The 22,934-nt window shown below is 55.0% G+C and overlaps 1 protein-coding gene across 4 annotated transcripts in view; it reads left to right on the top strand.

The window, feature by feature from the left end:
- The window catches only part of farp1 (FERM, RhoGEF (ARHGEF) and pleckstrin domain protein 1 (chondrocyte-derived)), a 318,851-nt gene that overhangs the window by 286,965 nt on the left and 8,952 nt on the right, over positions 1-22,934 (top strand). For all 4 annotated transcript variants that reach the window (XM_041199861.1, XM_041199862.1, XM_041199863.1 and 1 more), the window contains one exon: positions 20,935-21,042. In XM_041199861.1, coding sequence (XP_041055795.1) covers positions 20,935-21,042 — 108 coding nt within the window. The remainder of the gene's footprint in view (positions 1-20,934; positions 21,043-22,934) is intronic.

Here is a 22,934-nt window from a genome sequence, read left to right on the forward strand (position 1 = left end):
CAGTGTGGAGGGGTCAGTGTGGAGGGGCTGGGTCAGTGTGGAGGGGGGTCAGTGTGGAGGGGGCTGGGTCAGTGTGGAGGGGGTCAGTGTGGAGGGGGTCAGTGTGGAGGGGGCTGGGTCAGTGTGGAGGGGGTCAGTGTGGAGGGGGTCAGTGTGGAGGGGGTCAGTGTGGAGGGGGTCAGTGTGGAGGGGGTCAGTGTGGAGGGGGTCAGTGTGGAGGGGGCTGGGTCAGTGTGGAGGGGGTCAGTGTGGAGGGGGCTGGGTCAGTGTGGAGGGGGTCAGTGTGGAGGGGGTCAGTGTGGAGGGGGTCAGTGTGGAGGGGGTCAGTGTGGAGGGGGTCAGTGTGGAGGGGGTCAGTGTGGAGGGGCTGGGTCAGTGTGGAGGGGGTCAGTGTGGAGGGGGTCAGTGTGGAGGGGGTCAGTGTGGAGGGGGTCAGTGTGGAGGGGGCTGGGTCAGTGTGGAGGGGGTCAGTGTGGAGGGCTGGGTCAGTGTGGAGGGGGTCAGTGTGGAGGGGGTCAGTGTGGAGGGGGTCAGTGTGGAGGGGGTCAGTGTGGAGGGGGCTGGGTCAGTGTGGAGGGGGTCAGTGTGGAGGGGGGTCAGTGTGGAGGGGGTCAGTGTGGAGGGGGTCAGTGTGGAGGGGGTCAGTGTGGAGGGGGCTGGGTCAGTGTGGAGGGGGTCAGTGTGGAGGGGGTCAGTGTGGAGGGGGTCAGTGTGGAGCGGGTCAGTGTGGAGGGGGTCAGTGTGGAGGGGGCTGGGTCAGTGTGGAGGGGGCTGGGTCAGTGTGGAGGGGGTCAGTGTGGAGGGGGTCAGTGTGGAGGGGGTCAGTGTGGAGGGGGCTGGGTCAGTGTGGAGGGGGTCAGTGTGGAGGGGGTCAGTGTGGAGGGGGTCAGTGTGGAGGGGGTCAGTGTGGAGGGGGCTGGGTCAGTGTGGAGGGGGTCAGTGTGGAGGGGGCTGGGTCAGTGTGGAGGGGGTCAGTGTGGAGGGGGTCAGTGTGGAGGGGGTCAGTGTGGAGGGAGCGGGTCAGTGTGGAGGGGGCTGGGTCAGTGTGGAGGGGGCTGGGTCAGTGTGGAGGGGGTCAGTGTGGAGGGTGTCAGTGTGGAAGGGGCTGGGTCAGTGTGGAGGGACGGGGTCAGTGCGGAGGGACTGGGTCAGTGCGGAGGGGGTCAGTGTGGAGGGGGTCAGTGTGGAGGGGGTCAGTGTGAAGCGGGTCAGTGTGGAGGGAGCGGGTCAGTGTGGAGGGGGCTGGGTCAGTGTGGAGGGGGCTGGGTCAGTGTGGAGCGGGTCAGTGTGGAGGGGGTCAGTGTGGAGGGGGTCAGTGTGGAGGGGGCTGGGTCAGTGTGGAGGGGGTCAGTGTGGAGCGGGTCAGTGTGGAGGGGGTCAGTGTGGAGGGGGCTGGGTCAGTGTGGAGGGGGCTGGTTCAGTGTGGAGGGGGCTGGGTCAGTGTGGAGTGGGTCAGTGTGGAGGGGGTCAGTGTGGAGGGGGTCAGTGTGGAGGGGGTCAGTGTGGAGGGGGTCAGTGTGGAGGGGGGTCAGTGTGGAGGGGGCTGGGTCAGTGTGGAGGGGGTCAGTGTGGAGGGGGTCAGTGTGGAGGGGGTCAGTGTGGAGGGGGTCAGTGTGGAGGGGGCTGGGCTGGGTCAGTGTGGAGGGGGTCAGTGTGGAGGGGGTCAGTGTGGAGGGGGTCAGTGTGGAGGGGGTCAGTGTGGAGGGGGTCAGTGTGGAGGGGGTCAGTGTGGAGGGGGTCAGTGTGGAGGGGGTCAGTGTGGAGGGGGTCAGTGTGGAGGGGGTCAGTGTGGAGGGGGTCAGTGTGGAGGGGGTCAGTGTGGAGGGGGGTCAGTGTGGAGGGGGTCAGTGTGGAGGGAGCGGGTCAGTGTGGAGGGGGTCAGTGTGGAGGGGGCTGGGTCAGTGTGGAGGGGGTCAGTGTGGAGGGGGTCAGTGTGGAGGGGGTCAGTGTGGAGGGGGTCAGTGTGGAGGGGGTCAGTGTGGAGGGGGTCAGTGTGGAGGGGGCTGGGTCAGTGTGGAGGGGGTCAGTGTGGAGGGGGTCAGTGTGGAGGGGGTCAGTGTGGAGGGGGTCAGTGTGGAGGGAGCGGGTCAGTGTGGAGGGGGCTGGGTCAGTGTGGAGGGGGTCAGTGTGGAGGGGGCTGGGTCAGTGTGGAGGGGGTCAGTGTGGAGGGGGCTGGGTCAGTGTGGAGGGGGTCAGTGTGGAGGGGGTCAGTGTGGAGGGGGTCAGTGTGGAGGGGGTCAGTGTGGAGGGGGTCAGTGTGGAGGGGGTCAGTGTGGAGGGGGCTGGGTCAGTGTGGAGGGGGTCAGTGTGGAGGGGGTCAGTGTGGAGGGGGTCAGTGTGGAGGGGGTCAGTGTGGAGGGAGCGGGTCAGTGTGGAGGGGGCTGGGTCAGTGTGGAGGGGGTCAGTGTGGAGGGGGCTGGGTCAGTGTGGAGCGGGTCAGTGTGGAGGGGGTCAGTGTGGAGGGGGTCAGTGTGGAGGGGGCTGGGTCAGTGTGGAGGGGGTCAGTGTGGAGCGGGTCAGTGTGGAGGGGGTCAGTGTGGAGGGGGTCAGTGTGGAGGGGGTCAGTGTGGAGGGGGCTGGGTCAGTGTGGAGGGGGTCAGTGTGGAGGGGGTCAGTGTGGAGGGGGTCAGTGTGGAGGGGGTCAGTGTGGAGGGGGCTGGGTCAGTGTGGAGGGGGTCAGTGTGGAGGGGGTCAGTGTGGAGGGGGTCAGTGTGGAGGGGGTCAGTGTGGAGGGGGCTGGGTCAGTGTGGAGGGGGTCAGTGTGGAGGGGGTCAGTGTGGAGGGGGTCAGTGTGGAGGGGGTCAGTGTGGAGCGGGTCAGTGTGGAGGGGCTGGGTCAGTGTGGAGGGGGGGTCAGTGTGGAGGGGCTGGGTCAGTGTGGAGGGGGCTGGGTCAGTGTGGAGGGGGGTCAGTGTGGAGGGGGTCAGTGTGGAGGGGGCTGGGTCAGTGTGGAGGGGGTCAGTGTGGAGGGGGCTGGGTCAGTGTGGAGGGGGTCAGTGTGGAGGGGGCTGGGTCAGTGTGGAGGGGGTCAGTGTGGAGGGGGCTGGGTCAGTGTGGAGGGGGGTCAGTGTGGAGGGGGTCAGTGTGGAGGGGGTCAGTGTGGAGGGGGTCAGTGTGGAGGGGGTCAGTGTTGAGGGGGTCAGTGTGCAGGGGGTCAGTGTGGAGGGGGTCAGTGTGGAGGGGGTCAGTGTGGAGGGGGTCAGTGTGGAGGGGGCTGGGTCAGTGTGGAGGGGGTCAGTGTGGAGGGGCTGGGTCAGTGTGGAGGGGGTCAGTGTGGAGGGGGCTGGGTCAGTGTGGAGGGGGTCAGTGTGGAGGGGGTCAGTGTGGAGGGGGTCAGTGTGGAGCGGGTCAGTGTGGAGGGGGTCAGTGTGGAGGGGGTCAGTGTGGAGGGGGTCAGTGTGGAGGGGGTCAGTGTGGAGGGGGTCAGTGTGGAGGGGGTCAGTGTGGAGGGGGCTGGGTCAGTGTGGAGGGGGCTGGGTCAGTGTGGAGCGGGTCAGTGTGGAGGGGGTCAGTGTGGAGGGGGTCAGTGTGGAGGGGGCTGGGTCAGTGTGGAGGGGGTCAGTGTGGAGGGGGCTGGGTCAGTGTGGAGGGGGTCAGTGTGGAGGGGGTCAGTGTGGAGGGGGCTGGGTCAGTGTGGAGGGGGTCAGTGTGGAGGGGGTCAGTGTGGAGGGGGTCAGTGTGGAGGGGGTCAGTGTGGAGGGGGCTGGGTCAGTGTGGAGGGGGTCAGTGTGGAGGGGGCTGGGTCAGTGTGGAGGGGGTCAGTGTGGAGGGGGTCAGTGTGGAGGGGGCTGGGCCGGTGTGGAGGGGGTCAGTGTGGAGCGGGTCAGTGTGGAGGGGGTCAGTGTGGAGGGGGCTGGGTCAGTGTGGAGGGGGCTGGGTCAGTGTGGAGGGGGTCAGTGTGGAGGGGGTCAGTGTGGAGGGGGCTGGGTCAGTGTGGAGGGGGTCAGTGTGGAGGGGGTCAGTGTGGAGGGGGCTGGGTCAGTGTGGAGGGGGCTGGGTCAGTGTGGAGGGGGCTGGGTCAGTGTGGAGGGGGTCAGTGTGGAGGGGGCTGGGTCAGTGTGGAGGGGGTCAGTGTGGAGGGGGTCAGTGTGGAGGGGGTCAGTGTGGAGGGGGTCAGTGTGGAGCGGGTCAGTGTGGAGGGGGTCAGTGTGGAGGGGGCTGGGTCAGTGTGGAGGGGGTCAGTGTGGAGGGGGTCAGTGTGGAGGGGGCTGGGTCAGTGTGGAGGGGGTCAGTGTGGAGGGGGTCAGTGTGGAGGGGGCTGGGTCAGTGTGGAGGGGGTCAGTGTGGAGGGGGTCAGTGTGGAGGGGGTCAGTGTGGAGGGGGCTGGGTCAGTGTGGAGGGGGTCAGTGTGGAGGGGGCTGGGTCAGTGTGGAGGGGGTCAGTGTGGAGGGGGTCAGTGTGGAGGGGGTCAGTGTGGAGGGGGTCAGTGTGGAGGGGGCTGGGTCAGTGTGGAGGGGGTCAGTGTGGAGCGGGTCAGTGTGGAGGGGGTCAGTGTGGAGGGGGTCAGTGTGGAGGGGGTCAGTGTGGAGGGGGCTGGGTCAGTGTGGAGGGGGTCAGTGTGGAGGGGGTCAGTGTGGAGGGGGTCAGTGTGGAGCAGGTCAGTGTGGAGGGGGCTGGGTCAGTGTGGAGGGGGCTGGGTCAGTGTGGAGGGGGTCAGTGTGGAGGGGGCTGGGTCAGTGTGGAGGGGGCTGGGTCAGTGTGGAGGGGGTCAGTGTGGAGGGGGTCAGTGTGGAGGGGGTCAGTGTGGAGGGGGCTGGGTCAGTGTGGAGGGGGTCAGTGTGGAGGGGGCTGGGTCAGTGTGGAGGGGGTCAGTGTGGAGGGGGTCAGTGTGGAGGGGGTCAGTGTGGAGGGGGCTGGGTCAGTGTGGAGGGGGTCAGTGTGGAGGGGGTCAGTGTGGAGGGGTCAGTGTGGAGGGGGTCAGTGTGGAGGGGGTCAGTGTGGAGGGGGTCAGTGTGGAGGGGGTCAGTGTGGAGGGGGTCAGTGTGGAGGGGGCTGGGTCAGTGTGGAGCGGGTCAGTGTGGAGGGGGCTGGGTCAGTGTGGAGGGGGTCAGTGTGGAGGGGGTCAGTGTGGAGGGGGCTGGGTCAGTGTGGAGGGGGCTGGGTCAGTGTGGAGGGGGTCAGTGTGGAGGGGGTCAGTGTGGAGGGGGTCAGTGTGGAGGGGGCTGGGTCAGTGTGGAGGGGGCTGGGTCAGTGTGGAGGGGGTCAGTGTGGAGGGGGTCAGTGTGGAGGGGGTCAGTGTGGAGTGGGTCAGTGTGGAGGGGGCTGGGTCAGTGTGGAGGGGGTCAGTGTGGAGGGGGTCAGTGTGGAGGGGGTCAGTGTGGAGGGGGTCAGTGTGGAGGGGGTCAGTGTGGAGGGAGCGGGTCAGTGTGGAGGGGGTCAGTGTGGAGGGGGTCAGTGTGGAGGGGGTCAGTGTGGAGGGGGTCAGTGTGGAGGGGGTCAGTGTGGAGGGGGTCAGTGTGGAGGGAGCGGGTCAGTGTGGAGGGGGTCAGTGTGGAGGGGGTCAGTGTGGAGGGGGTCAGTGTGGAGGGGGTCAGTGTGGAGGGGGCTGGGTCAGTGTGGAGGGAGCGGGTCAGTGTGGAGCGGGTCAGTGTGGAGGGGGTCAGTGTGGAGGGGGTCAGTGTGGAGGGGGCTGGGTCAGTGTGGAGGGGGTCAGTGTGGAGGGGGTCAGTGTGGAGCGGGTCAGTGTGGAGGGGGTCAGTGTGGAGGGGGTCAGTGTGGAGGGGGTCAGTGTGGAGGGGGTCAGTGTGGAGGGGGCTGGGTCAGTGTGGAGGGGGTCAGTGTGGAGGGGGTCAGTGTGGAGGGGGCTGGGTCAGTGTGGAGGGGGCTGGGTCAGTGTGGAGGGGGCTGGGTCAGTGTGGAGGGAGCGGGTCAGTGTGGAGGGGGCTGGGTCAGTGTGGAGCGGGTCAGTGTGGAGCGGGTCAGTGTGGAGGGGGTCAGTGTGGAGGGGGTCAGTGTGGAGGGGGCTGGGTCAGTGTGGAGGGGGTCAGTGTGGAGGGGGCTGGGTCAGTGTGGAGGGGGTCAGTGTGGAGGGGGTCAGTGTGGAGGGGGTCAGTGTGGAGGGGGTCAGTGTGGAGGGGGTCAGTGTGGAGGGGGTCAGTGTGGAGGGGGCTGGGTCAGTGTGGAGGGGGTCAGTGTGGAGGGGGCTGGGTCAGTGTGGAGGGGGTCAGTGTGGAGGGGGTCAGTGTGGAGGGGGTCAGTGTGGAGGGGGTCAGTGTGGAGGGGGTCAGTGTGGAGGGGGTCAGTGTGGAGGGGGTCAGTGTGGAGGGGGTCAGTGTGGAGGGGGTCAGTGTGGAGGGGGCTGGGTCAGTGTGGAGGGGGTCAGTGTGGAGGGAGCGGGTCAGTGTGGAGGGGGTCAGTGTGGAGGGGGTCAGTGTGGAGGGGGTCAGTGTGGAGGGGGTCAGTGTGGAGGGGGTCAGTGTGGAGGGGGCTGGGTCAGTGTGGAGGGGGTCAGTGTGGAGGGGGCTGGGTCAGTGTGGAGGGGGCTGGGTCAGTGTGGAGCGGGTCAGTGTGGAGGGGGTCAGTGTGGAGGGGGCTGGGTCAGTGTGGAGGGGGTCAGTGTGGAGGGGGTCAGTGTGGAGCGGGTCAGTGTGGAGGGGGTCAGTGTGGAGGGGGCTGGGTCAGTGTGGAGGGGGCTGGGTCAGTGTGGAGGGGGTCAGTGTGGAGGGGGTCAGTGTGGAGGGGGTCAGTGTGGAGGGGGTCAGTGTGGAGGGAGGGGGTCAGTGTGGAGCGGGTCAGTGTGGAGGGGGTCAGTGTGGAGGGGGTCAGTGTGGAGGGGGCTGGGTCAGTGTGGAGGGGGTCAGTGTGGAGGGGGCTGGGTCAGTGTGGAGGGGGTCAGTGTGGAGGGGGCTGGGTCAGTGTGGAGGGGGTCAGTGTGGAGGGGGCTGGGTCAGTGTGGAGGGGGTCAGTGTGGAGGGGGCTGGGTCAGTGTGGAGGGGGTCAGTGTGGAGGGGCTGGGTCAGTGTGGAGGGGGTCAGTGTGGAGGGGGTCAGTGTGGAGGGGGTCAGTGTGGAGGGGGTCAGTGTGGAGGGGGTCAGTGTGGAGGGGGCTGGGTCAGTGTGGAGGGGGTCAGTGTGGAGGGGGTCAGTGTGGAGGGGGTCAGTGTGGAGGGGGTCAGTGTGGAGGTGGTCAGTGTGGAGGGAGGGGGTCAGTGTGGAGCGGGTCAGTGTGGAGGGGGTCAGTGTGGAGGGGGTCAGTGTGGAGGGGGCTGGGTCAGTGTGGAGGGGGCTGGGTCAGTGTGGAGGGGGTCAGTGTGGAGGGGGCTGGGTCAGTGTGGAGGGGGTCAGTGTGGAGGGGGTCAGTGTGGAGGGGGTCAGTGTGGAGGGAGCGGGTCAGTGTGGAGGGGGTCAGTGTGGAGGGGGTCAGTGTGGAGGGGGCTGGGTCAGTGTGGAGGGGGTCAGTGTGGAGGGAGCGGGTCAGTGTGGAGGGGTCAGTGTGGAGGGGGCTGGGTCAGTGTGGAGGGGGTCAGTGTGGAGGGGGTCAGTGTGGAGGGGGCTGGGTCAGTGTGGAGCGGGTCAGTGTGGAGGGGGCTGGGTCAGTGTGGAGGGGGTCAGTGTGGAGGGGGTCAGTGTGGAGGGGGTCAGTGTGGAGGGGGTCAGTGTGGAGGGGGTCAGTGTGGAGGGGGTCAGTGTGGAGGGGTCAGTGTGGAGGGGGTCAGTGTGGAGGGGGTCAGTGTGGAGGGGGCTGGGTCAGTGTGGAGGGGGTCAGTGTGGAGGGGGTCAGTGTGGAGGGGGTCAGTGTGGAGCGGGTCAGTGTGGAGGGGGTCAGTGTGGAGGGGGTCAGTGTGGAGGGGGCTGGGTCAGTGTGGAGGGGGTCAGTGTGGAGGGGGTCAGTGTGGCGCGGGTCAGTGTGGAGGGGGTCAGTGTGGAGGGGGTCAGTGTGGAGGGGGTCAGTGTGGAGGGGGCTGGGTCAGTGTGGAGGGAGCGGGTCAGTGTGGAGGGGGTCAGTGTGGAGGGGGTCAGTGTGGAGGGGGTCAGTGTGGAGGGGGTCAGTGTGGAGGGGGTCAGTGTGGAGGGGGCTGGGTCAGTGTGGAGGGGGCTGGGTCAGTGTGGAGGGGGTCAGTGTGGAGGGGGCTGGGTCAGTGTGGAGGGGGTCAGTGTGGAGGGGGCTGGGTCAGTGTGGAGGGGGCTGGGTCAGTGTGGAGGGGGCTGGGTCAGTGTGGAGGGGGTCAGTGTGGAGGGGGTCAGTGTGGAGGGAGCGGGTCAGTGTGGAGGGGGCTGGGTCAGTGTGGAGGGGGTCAGTGTGGAGGGGGCTGGGTCAGTGTGGAGGGGGTCAGTGTGGAGGGGGCTGGGTCAGTGTGGAGGGGGCTGGGTCAGTGTGGAGGGGGCTGGGTCAGTGTGGAGGGGGTCAGTGTGGAGTGGGTCAGTGTGGAGGGGGTCAGTGTGGAGCGGGTCAGTGTGGAGGGGGTCAGTGTGGAGGGGGGTCAGTGTGGAGGGGGTCAGTGTGGAGGGGGTCAGTGTGGAGGGGGCTGGTCAGTGTGGAGCGGGTCAGTGTGGAGGGGGTCAGTGTGGAGGGGGGTCAGTGTGGAGGGGGTCAGTGTGGAGGGGGTCAGTGTGGAGGGGGCTGGGTCAGTGTGGAGCGGGTCAGTGTGGAGGGGGTCAGTGTGGAGGGGGTCAGTGTGGAGGGGGCTGGGTCAGTGTGGAGGGGGTCAGTGTGGAGGGGGTCAGTGTGGAGGGGGTCAGTGTGGAGGGGGTCAGTGTGGAGGGGGCTGGGTCAGTGTGGAGGGGTCAGTGTGGAGGGGGCTGGGTCAGTGTGGAGGGGGTCAGTGTGGAGGGGGTCAGTGTGGAGGGGGCTGGGTCAGTGTGGAGGGGGTCAGTGTGGAGGGGGTCAGTGTGGAGGGGGCTGGGTCAGTGTGGAGGGGGTCAGTGTGGAGGGGGTCAGTGTGGAGGGGGCTGGGTCAGTGTGGAGGGGGTCAGTGTGGAGGGGGCTGGGTCAGTGTGGAGGGGGCTGGGTCAGTGTGGAGGGGGTCAGTGTGGAGGGGGTCAGTGTGGAGGGGGTCAGTGTGGAGGGGGTCAGTGTGGAGGGGGTCAGTGTGGAGGGGGCTGGGTCAGTGTGGAGGGGGCTGGGTCAGTGTGGAGGGGGCTGGGTCAGTGTGGAGGGGGCTGGGTCAGTGTGGAGGGGGTCAGTGTGGAGGGGGTCAGTGTGGAGGGGGCTGGGTCAGTGTGGAGGGGGTCAGTGTGGAGGGGGCTGGGTCAGTGTGGAGGGGGTCAGTGTGGAGCGGGTCAGTGTGGAGGGGGCTGGGTCAGTGTGGAGGGGGTCAGTGTGGAGGGGGTCAGTGTGGAGGGGGTCAGTGTGGAGGGGGTCAGTGTGGAGGGGGTCAGTGTGGAGGGGGCTGGGTCAGTGTGGAGGGGGTCAGTGTGGAGGGGGTCAGTGTGGAGGGGGTCAGTGTGGAGGGGGTCAGTGTGGAGGGGGTCAGTGTGGAGGGGGTCAGTGTGGAGCGGGTCAGTGTGGAGGGGGCTGGGTCAGTGTGGAGGGGGTCAGTGTGGAGGGGGCTGGGTCAGTGTGGAGGGGGCTGGGTCAGTGTGGAGGGGGTCAGTGTGGAGGGGGTCAGTGTGGAGGGGGTCAGTGTGGAGGGGGTCAGTGTGGAGGGGGCTGGGTCAGTGTGGAGGGGGTCAGTGTGGAGCGGGTCAGTGTGGAGGGGGCTGGGTCAGTGTGGAGGGGGTCAGTGTGGAGGGGGTCAGTGTGGAGGGGGTCAGTGTGGAGGGGGTCAGTGTGGAGGGGGTCAGTGTGGAGGGGGCTGGGTCAGTGTGGAGGGGGCTGGGTCAGTGTGGAGGGGGTCAGTGTGGAGGGGGTCAGTGTGGAGGGGGTCAGTGTGGAGGGGGTCAGTGTGGAGGGGGTCAGTGTGGAGGGGGTCAGTGTGGAGGGGGCTGGGTCAGTGTGGAGGGGGTCAGTGTGGAGGGGGGTCAGTGTGGAGGGGGTCAGTGTGGAGGGGGTCAGTGTGGAGGGGGTCAGTGTGGAGGGGGCTGGGTCAGTGTGGAGGGGGCTGGGTCAGTGTGGAGGGGGTCAGTGTGGAGGGGGTCAGTGTGGAGCGGGTCAGTGTGGAGGGGGCTGGGTCAGTGTGGAGGGGGCTGGGTCAGTGTGGAGGGGGCTGGGTCAGTGTGGAGGGGGTCAGTGTGGAGGGGGTCAGTGTGGAGGGGGCTGGGTCAGTGTGGAGGGGGTCAGTGTGGAGGGGGTCAGTGTGGAGGGGGTCAGTGTGGAGGGGGCTGGGTCAGTGTGGAGGGGGTCAGTGTGGAGCGGGTCAGTGTGGAGGGGGTCAGTGTGGAGGGGGTCAGTGTGGAGGGGGTCAGTGTGGAGGGGGTCAGTGTGGAGGGGGTCAGTGTGGAGCGGGTCAGTGTGGAGGGGGCTGGGTCAGTGTGGAGGGGGTCAGTGTGGAGGGGGCTGGGTCAGTGTGGAGGGGGTCAGTGTGGAGGGGGCTGGGTCAGTGTGGAGGGGGTCAGTGTGGAGGGGGCTGGGTCAGTGTGGAGGGGGTCAGTGTGGAGGGGGTCAGTGTGGAGGGGGTCAGTGTGGAGGGGGTCAGTGTGGAGGGGGCTGGGTCAGTGTGGAGGGGGTCAGTGTGGAGGGGGGGTCAGTGTGGAGGGGGTCAGTGTGGAGGGGGTCAGTGTGGAGGGGGCTGGGTCAGTGTGGAGGGGGTCAGTGTGGAGGGGGCTGGGTCAGTGTGGAGGGGGTCAGTGTGGAGGGGGTCAGTGTGGAGGGGGCTGGGTCAGTGTGGAGGGGGTCAGTGTGGAGGGGGCTGGGTCAGTGTGGAGGGGGTCAGTGTGGAGGGGGCTGGGTCAGTGTGGAGGGGGTCAGTGTGGAGGGGGCTGGGTCAGTGTGGAGCGGGTCAGTGTGGAGCGGGTCAGCTCGATGCCGACTCCTCTTCTGGTGGGGTGAGCGCTCCATCCCTCAGTAATATTTAGACCAACCTTTCAGGTCGGGATGACCGTTATTTTTATTTTACAACTTGTTGACACCATCGACCTCAAACCTCTTCTGCGCATTGACCAATATGTTTGGTGTGGGAATTATGGACAACCAGTGATTCAGGTTTCCTCTCCAATTGCTTTTGTTTTCACCCTTGGCTTCTATCCATTAAAGCTCCTATTCGATCAGTCAGTGTAGATCCCTAATGGTATCATTGTGACAACAGGGCCTTTCTGGTCACCCCAACCTGAAGCATTAACTCTGTTTCGCTGTCCAGATACTGCCAGAACTGCTGACTGTTCCCAGCATTTTCTGTTTTATTTCACAGTTGGGGAGGTGGGGGGGGGGAAGGGTTGCTTAAACATCTGGATGGAGAGGAGGGTAATCATTTACCAATAGGGCTAAACTCCAAAATTTGCCTGTGAGGCAAGGGTGCATCCGATAAACTTCAGCTGTTTTTGTTTAAACAATGGAGCCAACGTAAAGTAATTCTCTGATCCTCTGTGCTCAGCTCTAATACTTAATGTCCCAGGGACCAAATAAAAACAGCTTGGTAAATAACGAATTCAGTTGGAAGAACTCCCTGTCTCTCCGCCTGCCTGAAGATTCTGGTGTTTGTGGGATTCAAGTCGTCATTTAGGATCACTTACTTCATTTCTCCTTCCTCGGGGAAAACCTTCTCCTGCTTTCTGGAAACACACTGGTGTATGTCCTTTGTGTCACATTTTATTTGTTCTTCCCACACATTAGTGAAGTAAAGCTCTCTGCCAAACTGCTGTACTCTCTGTGATATCCTTCTTTATGGCTCCTCCACAGTACCTCACCATACCTGTTTCTGTCCCTCTTTGGCTAAACCAATGTTGTTTTAAGAATAATGTGACTTCTTCCTTAGACTGGGAATATGCTATTTACAGGTTAGTTTGTTTTAAAGGGTAACAAGTTGATGAGTTTCTGAACTGCTTATTCTTTATTTAATTATTCTGAATGTTAGCCATAGAGTTATACAGCACAGAGACAGGCCCTTCGGCCCATCGTGTCCATGTCAGCCATCAAGCACCTATCTATTCTAATCCCGTTTTCCAGCACTTGGACCGTAGCCCTGTGTGCTATAGCGTTTCAAGTGCTCACCTAAATACTTCTTAAGCGGTTGCTCCATTTGTTTCCCATTCATCCAGTCAAAACATTCTTACTAAACAACAACAACAACTTATGCTTATAGAGCACCTTTCACGTAATAAAACATCCCAAGGTGCTTCACAGGAGTATGGCAAAACGAAGCATGAGACCGGGCCACATGAAGAGATATCAGGTCAGATGATCGAAAGCTTGGTCACAGAAGGAGGTTTTTGAGGGAGTGACTTAGAGGAAGAAAGTGATGCGGAGAGGTTTAGGGAGGGAATTCCAGTGCTTGGGGCCCAGGCAAGTCATGGCAGAGGCACCCATAGCAGAGTGACTCAAATTGAGAAGGCAGAAGAGAGCAGAATTAGGAGCGCAGATACCAGGGTTTTAGGGCTGGAGAAGATTACAGAGTTAAGGAGGGGAGAGGTCAGGGAGAGATTTGAAAACGAGGAGAATTTTAAAATCTTAACCAGGAGCCAATGTAGGTCAGCGAGGATAGAGGTGATAAAGCGAGACAATGGCCAGGGCATCTTTCTCAGGGAAATAATGTAACGGTAGACCGTTAGTCCATGTATAACCCTCCTTTTAAATATAAATACACATTGAAGCATTATCTTCTGTCCTGTCCTGTTCTGACAGACCAGCTGTCTGTTGTGATTAGGTGCTAGAAACTACTGCCGGTGGTTTCAACAGATGCAACATTTAAAATATTATTTTCACTTCCTTCAGTCCGTTCACTTAATGGGGGTGTTAACACAACATGGTTGTTGAAGAATTAGGATTAGAATTGGGCATTCACTTGCTGACTTCAGTGCGTGGGCCTGATATTGGTCTTTTAAAAAAATGAAGAAGGCTTGATGGGATAGACACTAGAGAAGGTGTTTCCGTTTGTGGGGGAGAGAGAGCCAAGTTAGCAGTTATAACTGTAAGATAGTCATGAATATGCCCACTAAGGAGGCAATTCTTCACCCAGAGAGTGGTGAGAATGTGGAACTCACTGCCACATGGAACATGGGTGAATGGTACAGGCCTCCTTAAGCAGAAAAGGATAAATAAAAGGAACAAAGAGAATGTTGAAAGAGTTAGATGAAGAGAGGTGGGAGGATGCTCGTGTGGACTATAAATACCAGTTGGCCTGAATGGCCTGTTTTTGTGCTGTAAACTTCTATGTGTTGTTGGCAGACATTTTGAGCCTTGTGCATGGCACAGATCTAGCAGCTGAAATGCAACAAATAATTAATGACGTCGGCATTTTGCAATGCTTTTTAAAAAGAAAATGACATAAATAGATCGAAGTCTTGAATAAATCCTTAAGGTAAAATTGGTTTGGCTCCTTTTTAAAGTGTTTTCTTTTTCAGGCATCCTGTCAAGATCTAACTCTTCTTCCTGTTGCACAGATGGACATGTTTTGTGTGCATGTTACAAATAGGGTTGCCAACTCTCTTTGGCCATATTCCTGGAGATGTCATCACCTGATCTGCTGTCTGTCACCACCATGCACCCCCCACCCCCAAACACCATTGGTCAGCCAACGTGTGACACCCGGCCCTCCCATGGCCAATCAAAACGCAAACCCACTCTTCATTCCCTGATTGGATGATTGTCAACTTCAGTCAAACGGCCCTATCTCCCCAATTCCACTGGATTTTTTTATAAGACGTGCAACGAGCAAAAGTTCTCAACGAAGTGTTTTCTTTAAAAGAAACACACCAATTGTTATTTCTTTCCTTCTTGATTTTGCTCATAGCGCGGTGCCCCTGGTGACCAACTTTCAATCCCTGAACACTCCAGGACTGTAATGCCTAGCCACTGCTCTTCAAGAAATGCCACTGTTCTGGAGGGTTGGCAACCCAATGTACAACTCATTTACAACGTACAACTGTTTGTCTTCTCCTTACTCCCTGCATCGTTTACAGTCTGTCTCTGTCTTCTCTCCCTTTGTTCTTATTGTCTTGCTGGTGTGATTGAAGAAGTCTCCACTGTTAGTGACTCTGCCTCCTCTCTCCCCTCTGGACTGATCAATAATCACCGGCCTCTTGCCATATCTCATGTCTGCTGGTATCGAGTGCAGAGTCTCTCCTTTTATGATTACTTCAGGATTATCGAGGTAACAGTAAAAATAAATTAAGCCGGCCAGCTGCCGTGCACTTGGATTTAGCAAACGAGGCTGTAATTAAATTGCAAAATCTTTCTTTTGCTAGCTTTTGAAACATGCTGTAATGGCTTGTCCCGTCAAATCACAACTGGAAGCTCAATTACACAGTCAGGCTGAATTTAAATTGCCCACTAATTAACTTTTGGCTTTAAGCAAGAGGCCGGATATCGGTTTGTGGAAATGTGAGGAATTTAAATTTAGTCGTAGCTCCCGGAATGAAAGCAGCATTTTATATGGACAGCCATACCGTTTACTAATATAATTCATAACTCACCTGCCCAGGGGAGGGGGTTCAAAGTGCAGCAACAACAACAACCTTTATATAGCGCCTTTAACGTAATAAAATGCCCCAGGTGCTTCACAGAGAAACAAATTATGACACCAAGTCACATAAGGAGATATTAGGGCAGATGACAAATGCTTGACCAAAGCAGAAGGTTTTAACATGTGCCTTTCAGGAGGCCATTTGGCCCATCGAGTCTGCACTAGCTCTCTGAAAGAGCGTTCCACCTAGTCCCACTCCCCTGCCTTATTCCCATAACCCTGCACATTCTCTCTTTTCAGGTAGCAATCCAATTCCCTTTTGAATACCTCGATCGAACCTGCCTCCACCACCCTTTCAGGAATTTTGTTCCAGACTCCAACCAACCACCCTCTGGGTGAAAAAATTTTTCCTCACATCACGTTTACTCCTTTTATCAATTATTTTGAATCTGTGCCCTCTAGTTCTTGATGTTCTCTTGAATGGGAACAGCTCCTCACTATTTACCCTGTCTATACCCCTCAGGATCTTGACTAACTCTGTCAAGTCTCCTCTCAGCCTTCTTTTCACCAAGGGAAAGAGTTCCAACCTCTCCAATCTATCCTCATAGCCACAGTTTTTTATCCCGGGAATCATTCTTGTGAGTCTCCTCTGTAGCCTCCCCAATGCCTTCACACCCTTCCTCAGGTATGGTACCCAGAAGGAAAAAGAGAGGCAGAGAGGTGTAGGGAGGGAATTCCAGAGCTCCCGACTTAGGTAGCTGAAGGCACGTTTACAAGTAGTGGAGTCATAAAGAACAGTAGTAAGTTACATCAGGATTCCCCCTGGTTTCAGAATGTGACACATCCCCTCATTGAAAAATCAATGTGCTATAATTTCTGGGTCAGTTTGAATTCTTTCTACAAATGTGATTAATACTTCAACTTATATTGGTTATAATTTGCATATTTTTTTACTCTTTGATTGAATGTGGGCGTCGCTGGCAAGGCCAGCATTTGTTGCCCTTTCCTAATTGCCCCTGGAACTGAGAGGCTTGCGAGGCCATTTCAGAGGGCAGTTAAGAGTCAACCACATTGCTGTGGGTCTGGAGTCACGTGTAGGCCAGACCAGGGGAAGGACGGTAGATTTGCTTCCCTGAAGGACATCAGTGAACCAGATGGGTTTTTACGACAATCGATGATAGTTTCAAGGTCACCATGACTGAGACCAGCTTTCCGTTCCAGATTTTTATCAATTGAATTTAAATTCCACCAGCTGCTTTGGTGGGATTTGAATCCGTGTCCCCAGAGCATTAGCCTGGGCCTCTGGATTATTACATTTTAAAATGTCAAATGGCCCATTATACAGCATGTAGATATTTGCAGTAACATACCACTATATATGGACTTTCAGAGTGTTAAAGGAGAAAACAGGTTAGCTTTATAAATATTCCAGTTTGACTGATTTCTGACCACCACACATTTTCTGTGATGGGAGAACATATTCTAGCTGAAGGCTTCTCTCCTTCAGTTAGACGTTGTGAAATCATCGAATCCTACAGCAGGGAAGGAGACCATTCGACCCATCATGCTTCTGCTGGCACTTTGAGCACACTGTATGTCCCACTCCCCTATGCCCATTAACTCTGCAATTTTCTCCCATCCAAGTTTAAAGCCGTTCCCCTTTTGAAAGTTGCCATTGAATCTGCCTCTGCCCTTTCAGGCAGCACATCCCAGATCACAACAACTCACTGCGTAAAAACATCCTTCTTTTCTCCCCCCTGCACCTTTGCCAATTATTTTAAATTTGTGCCCTCTGTTTACTAACCCTCCTGCCACTGGAACCAGTTCCTCCCTAACTACTCCAACAAAACCCCTTATAACTTTAAACCTCTACTAAATCTCCCGTTAATTTTATCTGGTCTAAGGCCGGGACTTTCCGTTCCCACTGGGGGGGCTGCGGTGATGTGGCAGGACCGGACAATCCCAGCTGCGGGCAGGGCCTGAAAATCTCAGCCTATGAAGAAAATTCCTAGTGGAACAATCTATATATTCTTCCCTTTTCTAATCTTTCCCATCCTCCTTGATCTGTTCTGTTTTTTAACACCGACAATTTCCTGCTGATAAGATGATTGATTGCTCGTGACACTGGACGGTGAGAGAGAAGTTTATCTTTCTCCTTCTGTTTCCCATAATCTAAAAACCTTTCATGTTGTCATGAGAGTCATAGAGGTCTACAGCATGGAAAAAGGCCCTTCAGCCCATCTTTATCATCATTATGGCCACCATTTCGGGAAAAATAAATATAATAACTTTGTTTTATTTATTTATGATCTTTGCCCATTGTAAAACTTCCTGTATGTCTCTCTGAAATTCAACAGCTAAAAATTCAACTCCATATCTATCTCCTCATGCAAATTCCTATTCACACTGTTTCTACTGGCATCCCATCTTAGCTCCCCCATCTCCACTTCAAAATGCCTGCTTTTACAGCTTAGTCCTTTGATGATTTAAACCTTGCAGTCTGACTGTCTTCAGTTTAATTGAATTAGTCACACACACCCAACAAACACACACACAGCTCTCATGAGCCTGCTTCACAGTATCCCAAAGTAATATTGAAAAAAAAATGATATTTCCTTTACAGGATGATTTTTCTCCTATGTTCTGCTCACTGCAATGCCCTGGAACATCCAGGGCAATCCTGGGGCATTGGTGACCCTCATCAAGAGTCATGGCCTTAACCTTAGGCAGAATGGTCTAGACTCTAGAGTCAAGTTAGGCTGGGTTTAAACCACACCAGTTTAAGCATTATTAAACCAAAACAGCTCCATATCACGCAAAACTCAGCATAACCCAAACCTTAGTTATAATCTAGTGAATTAGAAATTATTCATTCATAAGTTTAATTTCTTGTGTCATATTCTGTTGGGTGTCTCACGTAGTATTTCATAATAAGTGTTTCTCCTTTAACGTGATTGATAGTAAAATAGGTTAATGTTATTTCAACACTGATGACATTCTAAAAGGGGTGCAGGGGAAGAGGGACCTGGATGTATACTTTTTTGAGTAGCAAGTAAAACAAATAAACAAATAATCAAATGATCTGCCCCTTAAAGTGCGACATGGGTGTATATGTGCCCAAATCTTGGAGGTGCCAGGACAGGTGAAGAGCGAGCTTAATAAAGCATACAGTATCCTAGGCTCTATTAGTAGTGGCACAGAGTGTAAGAGCAAGATGGTTATGTTAAAATTGTATAAAAGACTGGGTTGGCCTCAGCTGGAGTATCGTGTCCAGTTCTGGGCACCACACTTGAGGAAGGATGTGAAGGCATTAGAGAGGGTGCAGAAAAGATTCACAAGAATGGTTCCGGGGTTGAGGAACTTCAGTTATGTAGATAGATTAGAGAAGCGGGGACTGTTCTCCATGGAGAAGGGAAAGTTGAGAAGAGATTTAATAGAGATTTTCAAAATCATGAGGGGCCTGGACAGAGTAGCTAGGGAGAAGCTGTTCCCAATGGTAGAAGGATCAAGAATGAGAGGGCATGGATTTAAAGTAATTGGAAAAAGAATCAACGGAGACATGAGGAGAAACTTTTCACGCAGCAAGTGGTTAAGGCCTGGAATGCACTCCCTCAGAGTATGGTGGAGGCAGGTTAAATCTCAGCATTCAAGAGGGAATTGGATTATCACCTGAAAGGAAGAACATGCAGGGCTTCAGGGAGAAGGCTGGGGAATGGCACTAGGTGAATTGCTCATTCAGAGAGCTGGTGCAGACATGATGGGCCAAATGGCCTCCTCCTGTGCTGTAACCATTCTGTGATTCTGGGATAGTAGATTGGTCATTTAATAGTAAAGTTGTCATCTGATGACTGTGCATGTATAGACACATGAGAGAAGGTTGATGTAAAGACGATGTTTCCACTTGTGGGTGAGCCCAAGGTAAGGGACTGTCAGGATGGGCTTGTCACTAATAAATCCAATTGACTTTTTGCTACCACATGGAGCAGCTGAGGTGAATAATATAGATACATTTAAGAGGAAACTAAAAAAACAGGAGAAAATTAAAAGGAAATGTCCACCATCTACAAGGCACAAGTCAGGAGTGTGATGGAATACTCCCCACTTGCCTGGATGAGTGCAGCTTCCACAACACTCAAGAAGCTTGACACCATCCAGGACAGAGAAGTCCGTTTGATTAGCACCACATCCACAAACATTCACTCCCTCCACACCGACACACAGTAGCAGCAGTGTGTACCATCTACAAGATGCGCTGCAGGAATTCACCAAGACTCCTTAGACAGTACCTTCCAAACCCACGACCACTACCATCTACAAGTGCGCTGCAGGAATTCACCAAGACTCCTTAGACAGTACCTTCCAAATCCACGACCACTACCATCTAGAAGGACAAGGGCAGCAGATAGATGGGAACACCACCACCTGGAAGTTCCCCTCCAAGTCACTCACCATCCTGACTCGGAAATATATCGCCGTTCCTTAACAGTCGCTGGGTCAAAACCATGGGACTCCCTCCCTAACAGCACTGTGGGTGTACCTACACCACATGGACTGCAGCGGTTCAAGAAGGCAGCTCACCACCAGCTTCTCAAGGGCAACTAGGGGTGGGCAATAAATGTTGGCCCAGCCAGCATAGCCCACATACCTTGAATGAATTTAAAAAAATAGAAAGAGTGAGACGAGGTAGGTGGGAGGGGGCTTATCAGGACCATAAACACCAGCATAGACCAGTTGGGCCAAATGGCCTGTTTCTGTGCTGTAAAATTCTACATAACATATTCCAACGCAAAGCATTGGATTTTGATCAGAATTAGGTTTCCTGGTTGGTTTTTGGGATATTCATGGATTCCATCTCCTCACACCAATCTGCAAGTTAGTAGACTCTTCATTGCCTAACTGGATAAAGTCAGACTAGAAATGCTGAGGAGAACTCTATTGCCACCCCATTTGGGATACTCTAACGTTAATAATCCAGTTGTAGTCTGGAAAGTCAGAGCCAGAGGTCACATCTTTAGGCCAAAAGTGAAGGCAAATTCACAGTTGCGGCCATGGTACAAAGTAATTGAAAACATAAGCGAAAAATTGCAAGCTGTATCATTTGAAAGCCAAATGGAATCTTGACCATCAATCAAAAAATATGGCTGAGTTTCTTTAACTTGAATCCAGTAGAGTGAGCCAGAAACTCTGACGTTTTAAATCTAAGTGAATTTAATGAGAACAGACTGCATATCATGATTCTTTTTTTTATTCATTCATGGGATGTGGGCATTGCTGGCAAGATCATTTTATTGCCCATCTCTAATTGCCGTTGAGAAGGTGGTGGTGAGCTGCCTTCTTAAACTGCTGCAGTTCAGGTGGTGTAGGTACACCCACAGTGCTGTTAGGGAGGGAGTTCCAGGATTTTGACCCAGCGACAGTGAAGGAACTGTGATATATTTCCAAGTCAGGATGATGAGTGGCTTGGAGGGGAACTTCTAGCTGGTGGTGTTCCCATGTATCTGCTGCCCTTGTTCCTCTATGATACCGGTGGTGGGTTTGGAAGGTGCTGTCAAAGGTGCCTTAGTGCCTTAGTAAATGTGGAAGCCTCAAGGTTTTAAAGTGAGGTTCTAGTCAGTTTAAATGGGATCTAACCCTATGAAGGCCTCTGCGGAATATGGAGAGTTTCTGCATTATTGGGTGGCAGCATGCAGGTAGTGTCACAGGAATAGTACAAGGCAGTGGCCATTCGGAACAAATAAGGAGTTCCAGTAACAGAGCATGAATGTTTGCAAGGGTACCAGATCAAAATGAAGCTTCTTAATAACAGAGAGCTGGCCACTAATGTTGAATGCCTTCAATTGGCAAAAGTATGAATAAATAAATATGTTCTTCACATGCTTAGGATCATCCAGTAATATTTCCTTAGCATGAGTTGGGACTGGAGAACAATTATTTATCACAAGCCTTCCTTCAGCTTTTTTTATTTTGGTGAATTCTCATTTTACTGTCTTCCCTTCAAGAAACACTCACAGTTCGCCCAAGGTCTTCAGAGACTTGAATTCATATATCGCCTAGCAATTGACGTTAAGGGTTGCCAACTCTTCTTGGATGCATTCCTGGAGATTGCCTCCCTCCAACTGCCCCCCATCCCCTCCCCCCACAGCCCAATCAGATAACCTTTCCCCATTCCCGTCTCCAAAATAATTATACCTGAGTAAGCAAGTGTTCAGAGGGAATTAGAAAAAAATTAAGCCATTCTTTCAGTGATTGTTCTCTATGCTGTTTGCTGGCTGCTGGGCCTAGGTTAATCTTCAATTCCTCGAGACTCCAGGACAATCCTGGAGAGTTGGCAACCTTGACCAACATCTTTGGGAGCAAGTCTTCCTTTGCTTAAACAAAATCACTAGCAGGCTGTACTTTAACCTTCTTGGTCTTTTTTTTTCACTGTTTGTAATATCTCTTTTGCGATCGCCTTGCAGCATTATATGTCAACTAAATATTTGTGGTTTCTTCCCATCTCAGAATCAGCTGTCTGGAAACCTGCTGAGAAAGTTCAAAAACAGCAATGGCTGGCAAAAACTTTGGGTGGTTTTTACCAATTTCTGCCTCTTTTTCTACAAATCGCACCAGGTGAGTCACACAGCTAAGTAAACAAGTATTCATAGAGTTACAGAGTCACAGAGATCTACAGCACAGAAAAAGGCCCTTCGGCCCATTGAGTCTGCTCTGGTCAAACAAGCACCTAACTATTCTAATCCCATTTTCCAGCACTAGGCCCATAGCCCTGTACGCCATGGCATCGCAAGTGCACATACAAATAATTCTTAAGCGTTATGAGGGTTTTTGCCTCTACCACCCTCTCAGGCAGTGAGTTCCAGATTCCCACCACCCTCTGGGTGAAAAAATTCTTCCTCACATCCCCTCTAAACCTCCTGCCCCTTACCTTAAATCTATGCCCCCTTGTTATTGATCCCTCCATCAAGGGGAAAAGTTCCCTCCTGTCTACCCTACCTATGCCCCTCATAATTTTATACACCTCAGCCATGTCCCCCTTCAATTTCCAATGCTCCACGGAAAATAACCCCATTCTATCCAATCTCTCCTCATAACTAAAACTCTCCAGTCCAGGCAACATCTTGGTAAATCTCCTCTGTACTCTCTCTAGTGCAAGCGTATCTTTCCTATAATGCAGATTTCAGAACTGCACATGATACTCTAGCTGTGGTCTAACCAGCGTTTTATACAGTTCCAGCATAACCTCCCTGCTCTTATATTCTATGCCTCAGCTAATAAAGGCAAGTATCCTTTATGCCTTCCTTACCACCTTATCTACCTGTCCGGCTACCTTAAGGGACTTGTGGACATGTACACCAAGGCCCCCCTGATCCTCGGTACTTCCCAGGGTCCTACCATTCATCATGTATTCCAGTGCCTCTGCCCAAGTGCATCACCTCACACTTATCCGATTAAATTCCATTTGCCACAAGATCAGCCCATCTGACCAGCCAGTCTATATCCTCCTGTAATCTAAGGCTATCCTCCTCACTATTTACCACCCCACCAATCTTCGTGTCATCCGCGAACTTACTGATCAATCCTCCTACATTCAAGTCTAAATCGTTTACATATACCGCAAACAACAAGGGACCCAACACTGATCCCTGTGGAACCCCACTGGACACAGGCATCCAGTCACAAAAACACCCCTCGACCATCTCCCTCAGCTTCCTGCCACTCAGCCAATTTGGATCCAATGTGCCAGATTGCCTTGGACCTTCATTATCAGCCTCCCATGTGGGACTTTATCAAAAGCCTTGCTGAAGTCCAAGTAGACCACGTCAAATGCATTGCCCTCATCTGCACACCTGGTCACCTCTTTGAAAAATTCAATCAAATTGGTCAGACATTACTTCCCTTTAACAAAACCATGCTAACTATCCTTGATTAATCCCTGCCTCTCCAAGTGTAGATTAATTCTGTCCCTCAGAATTGCTTCCAATAGTTTCCCCACCACTGAGGTTAGACTGATTGGCCTGTAGTTCCCTGGTTTATCCCTTCCTCCCTTCTTGAATAACAGTACCACATTGACTGTCCTCCAGTCCTCTGGCACCTCTCCTGCGGTCAGAGAGGTATTGAAAATTATTGCCAGCGCCCCTGCTATCTCCTCCCTTGCCTCACTCAACAGCCTGGAATACATTTCATCCGGGCCTGGACATTTATCTACTTTTAAGCCTGCCAGACCACTTAGAACCTCCTCCCTTTCTATTCTAATTTTAAAAATTATACCTCAGTTCTTCTGCCTGATTTCCATACCCACGTCATCCCTCTCACTTGTGAACACTGACACAAAGTATTCATTTAGAACCCAACCAACGTCTTCCAGCTCCACACACAAATTACCACTATGGTGCTTAATGGGCCCTATTCTTTCCCTAGTTATCCTCTTACTCTTAATTTACTTGTAAAATAATTTTGGATTTTCCTTTATTTTACCTACTAATGTTTTTTCATGCCCACTTTTT

The sequence above is a fragment of the Carcharodon carcharias genome, chromosome 11, assembly GCF_017639515.1.
Source record: "Carcharodon carcharias isolate sCarCar2 chromosome 11, sCarCar2.pri, whole genome shotgun sequence".
Taxonomy (NCBI): domain Eukaryota; kingdom Metazoa; phylum Chordata; class Chondrichthyes; order Lamniformes; family Lamnidae; genus Carcharodon; species Carcharodon carcharias.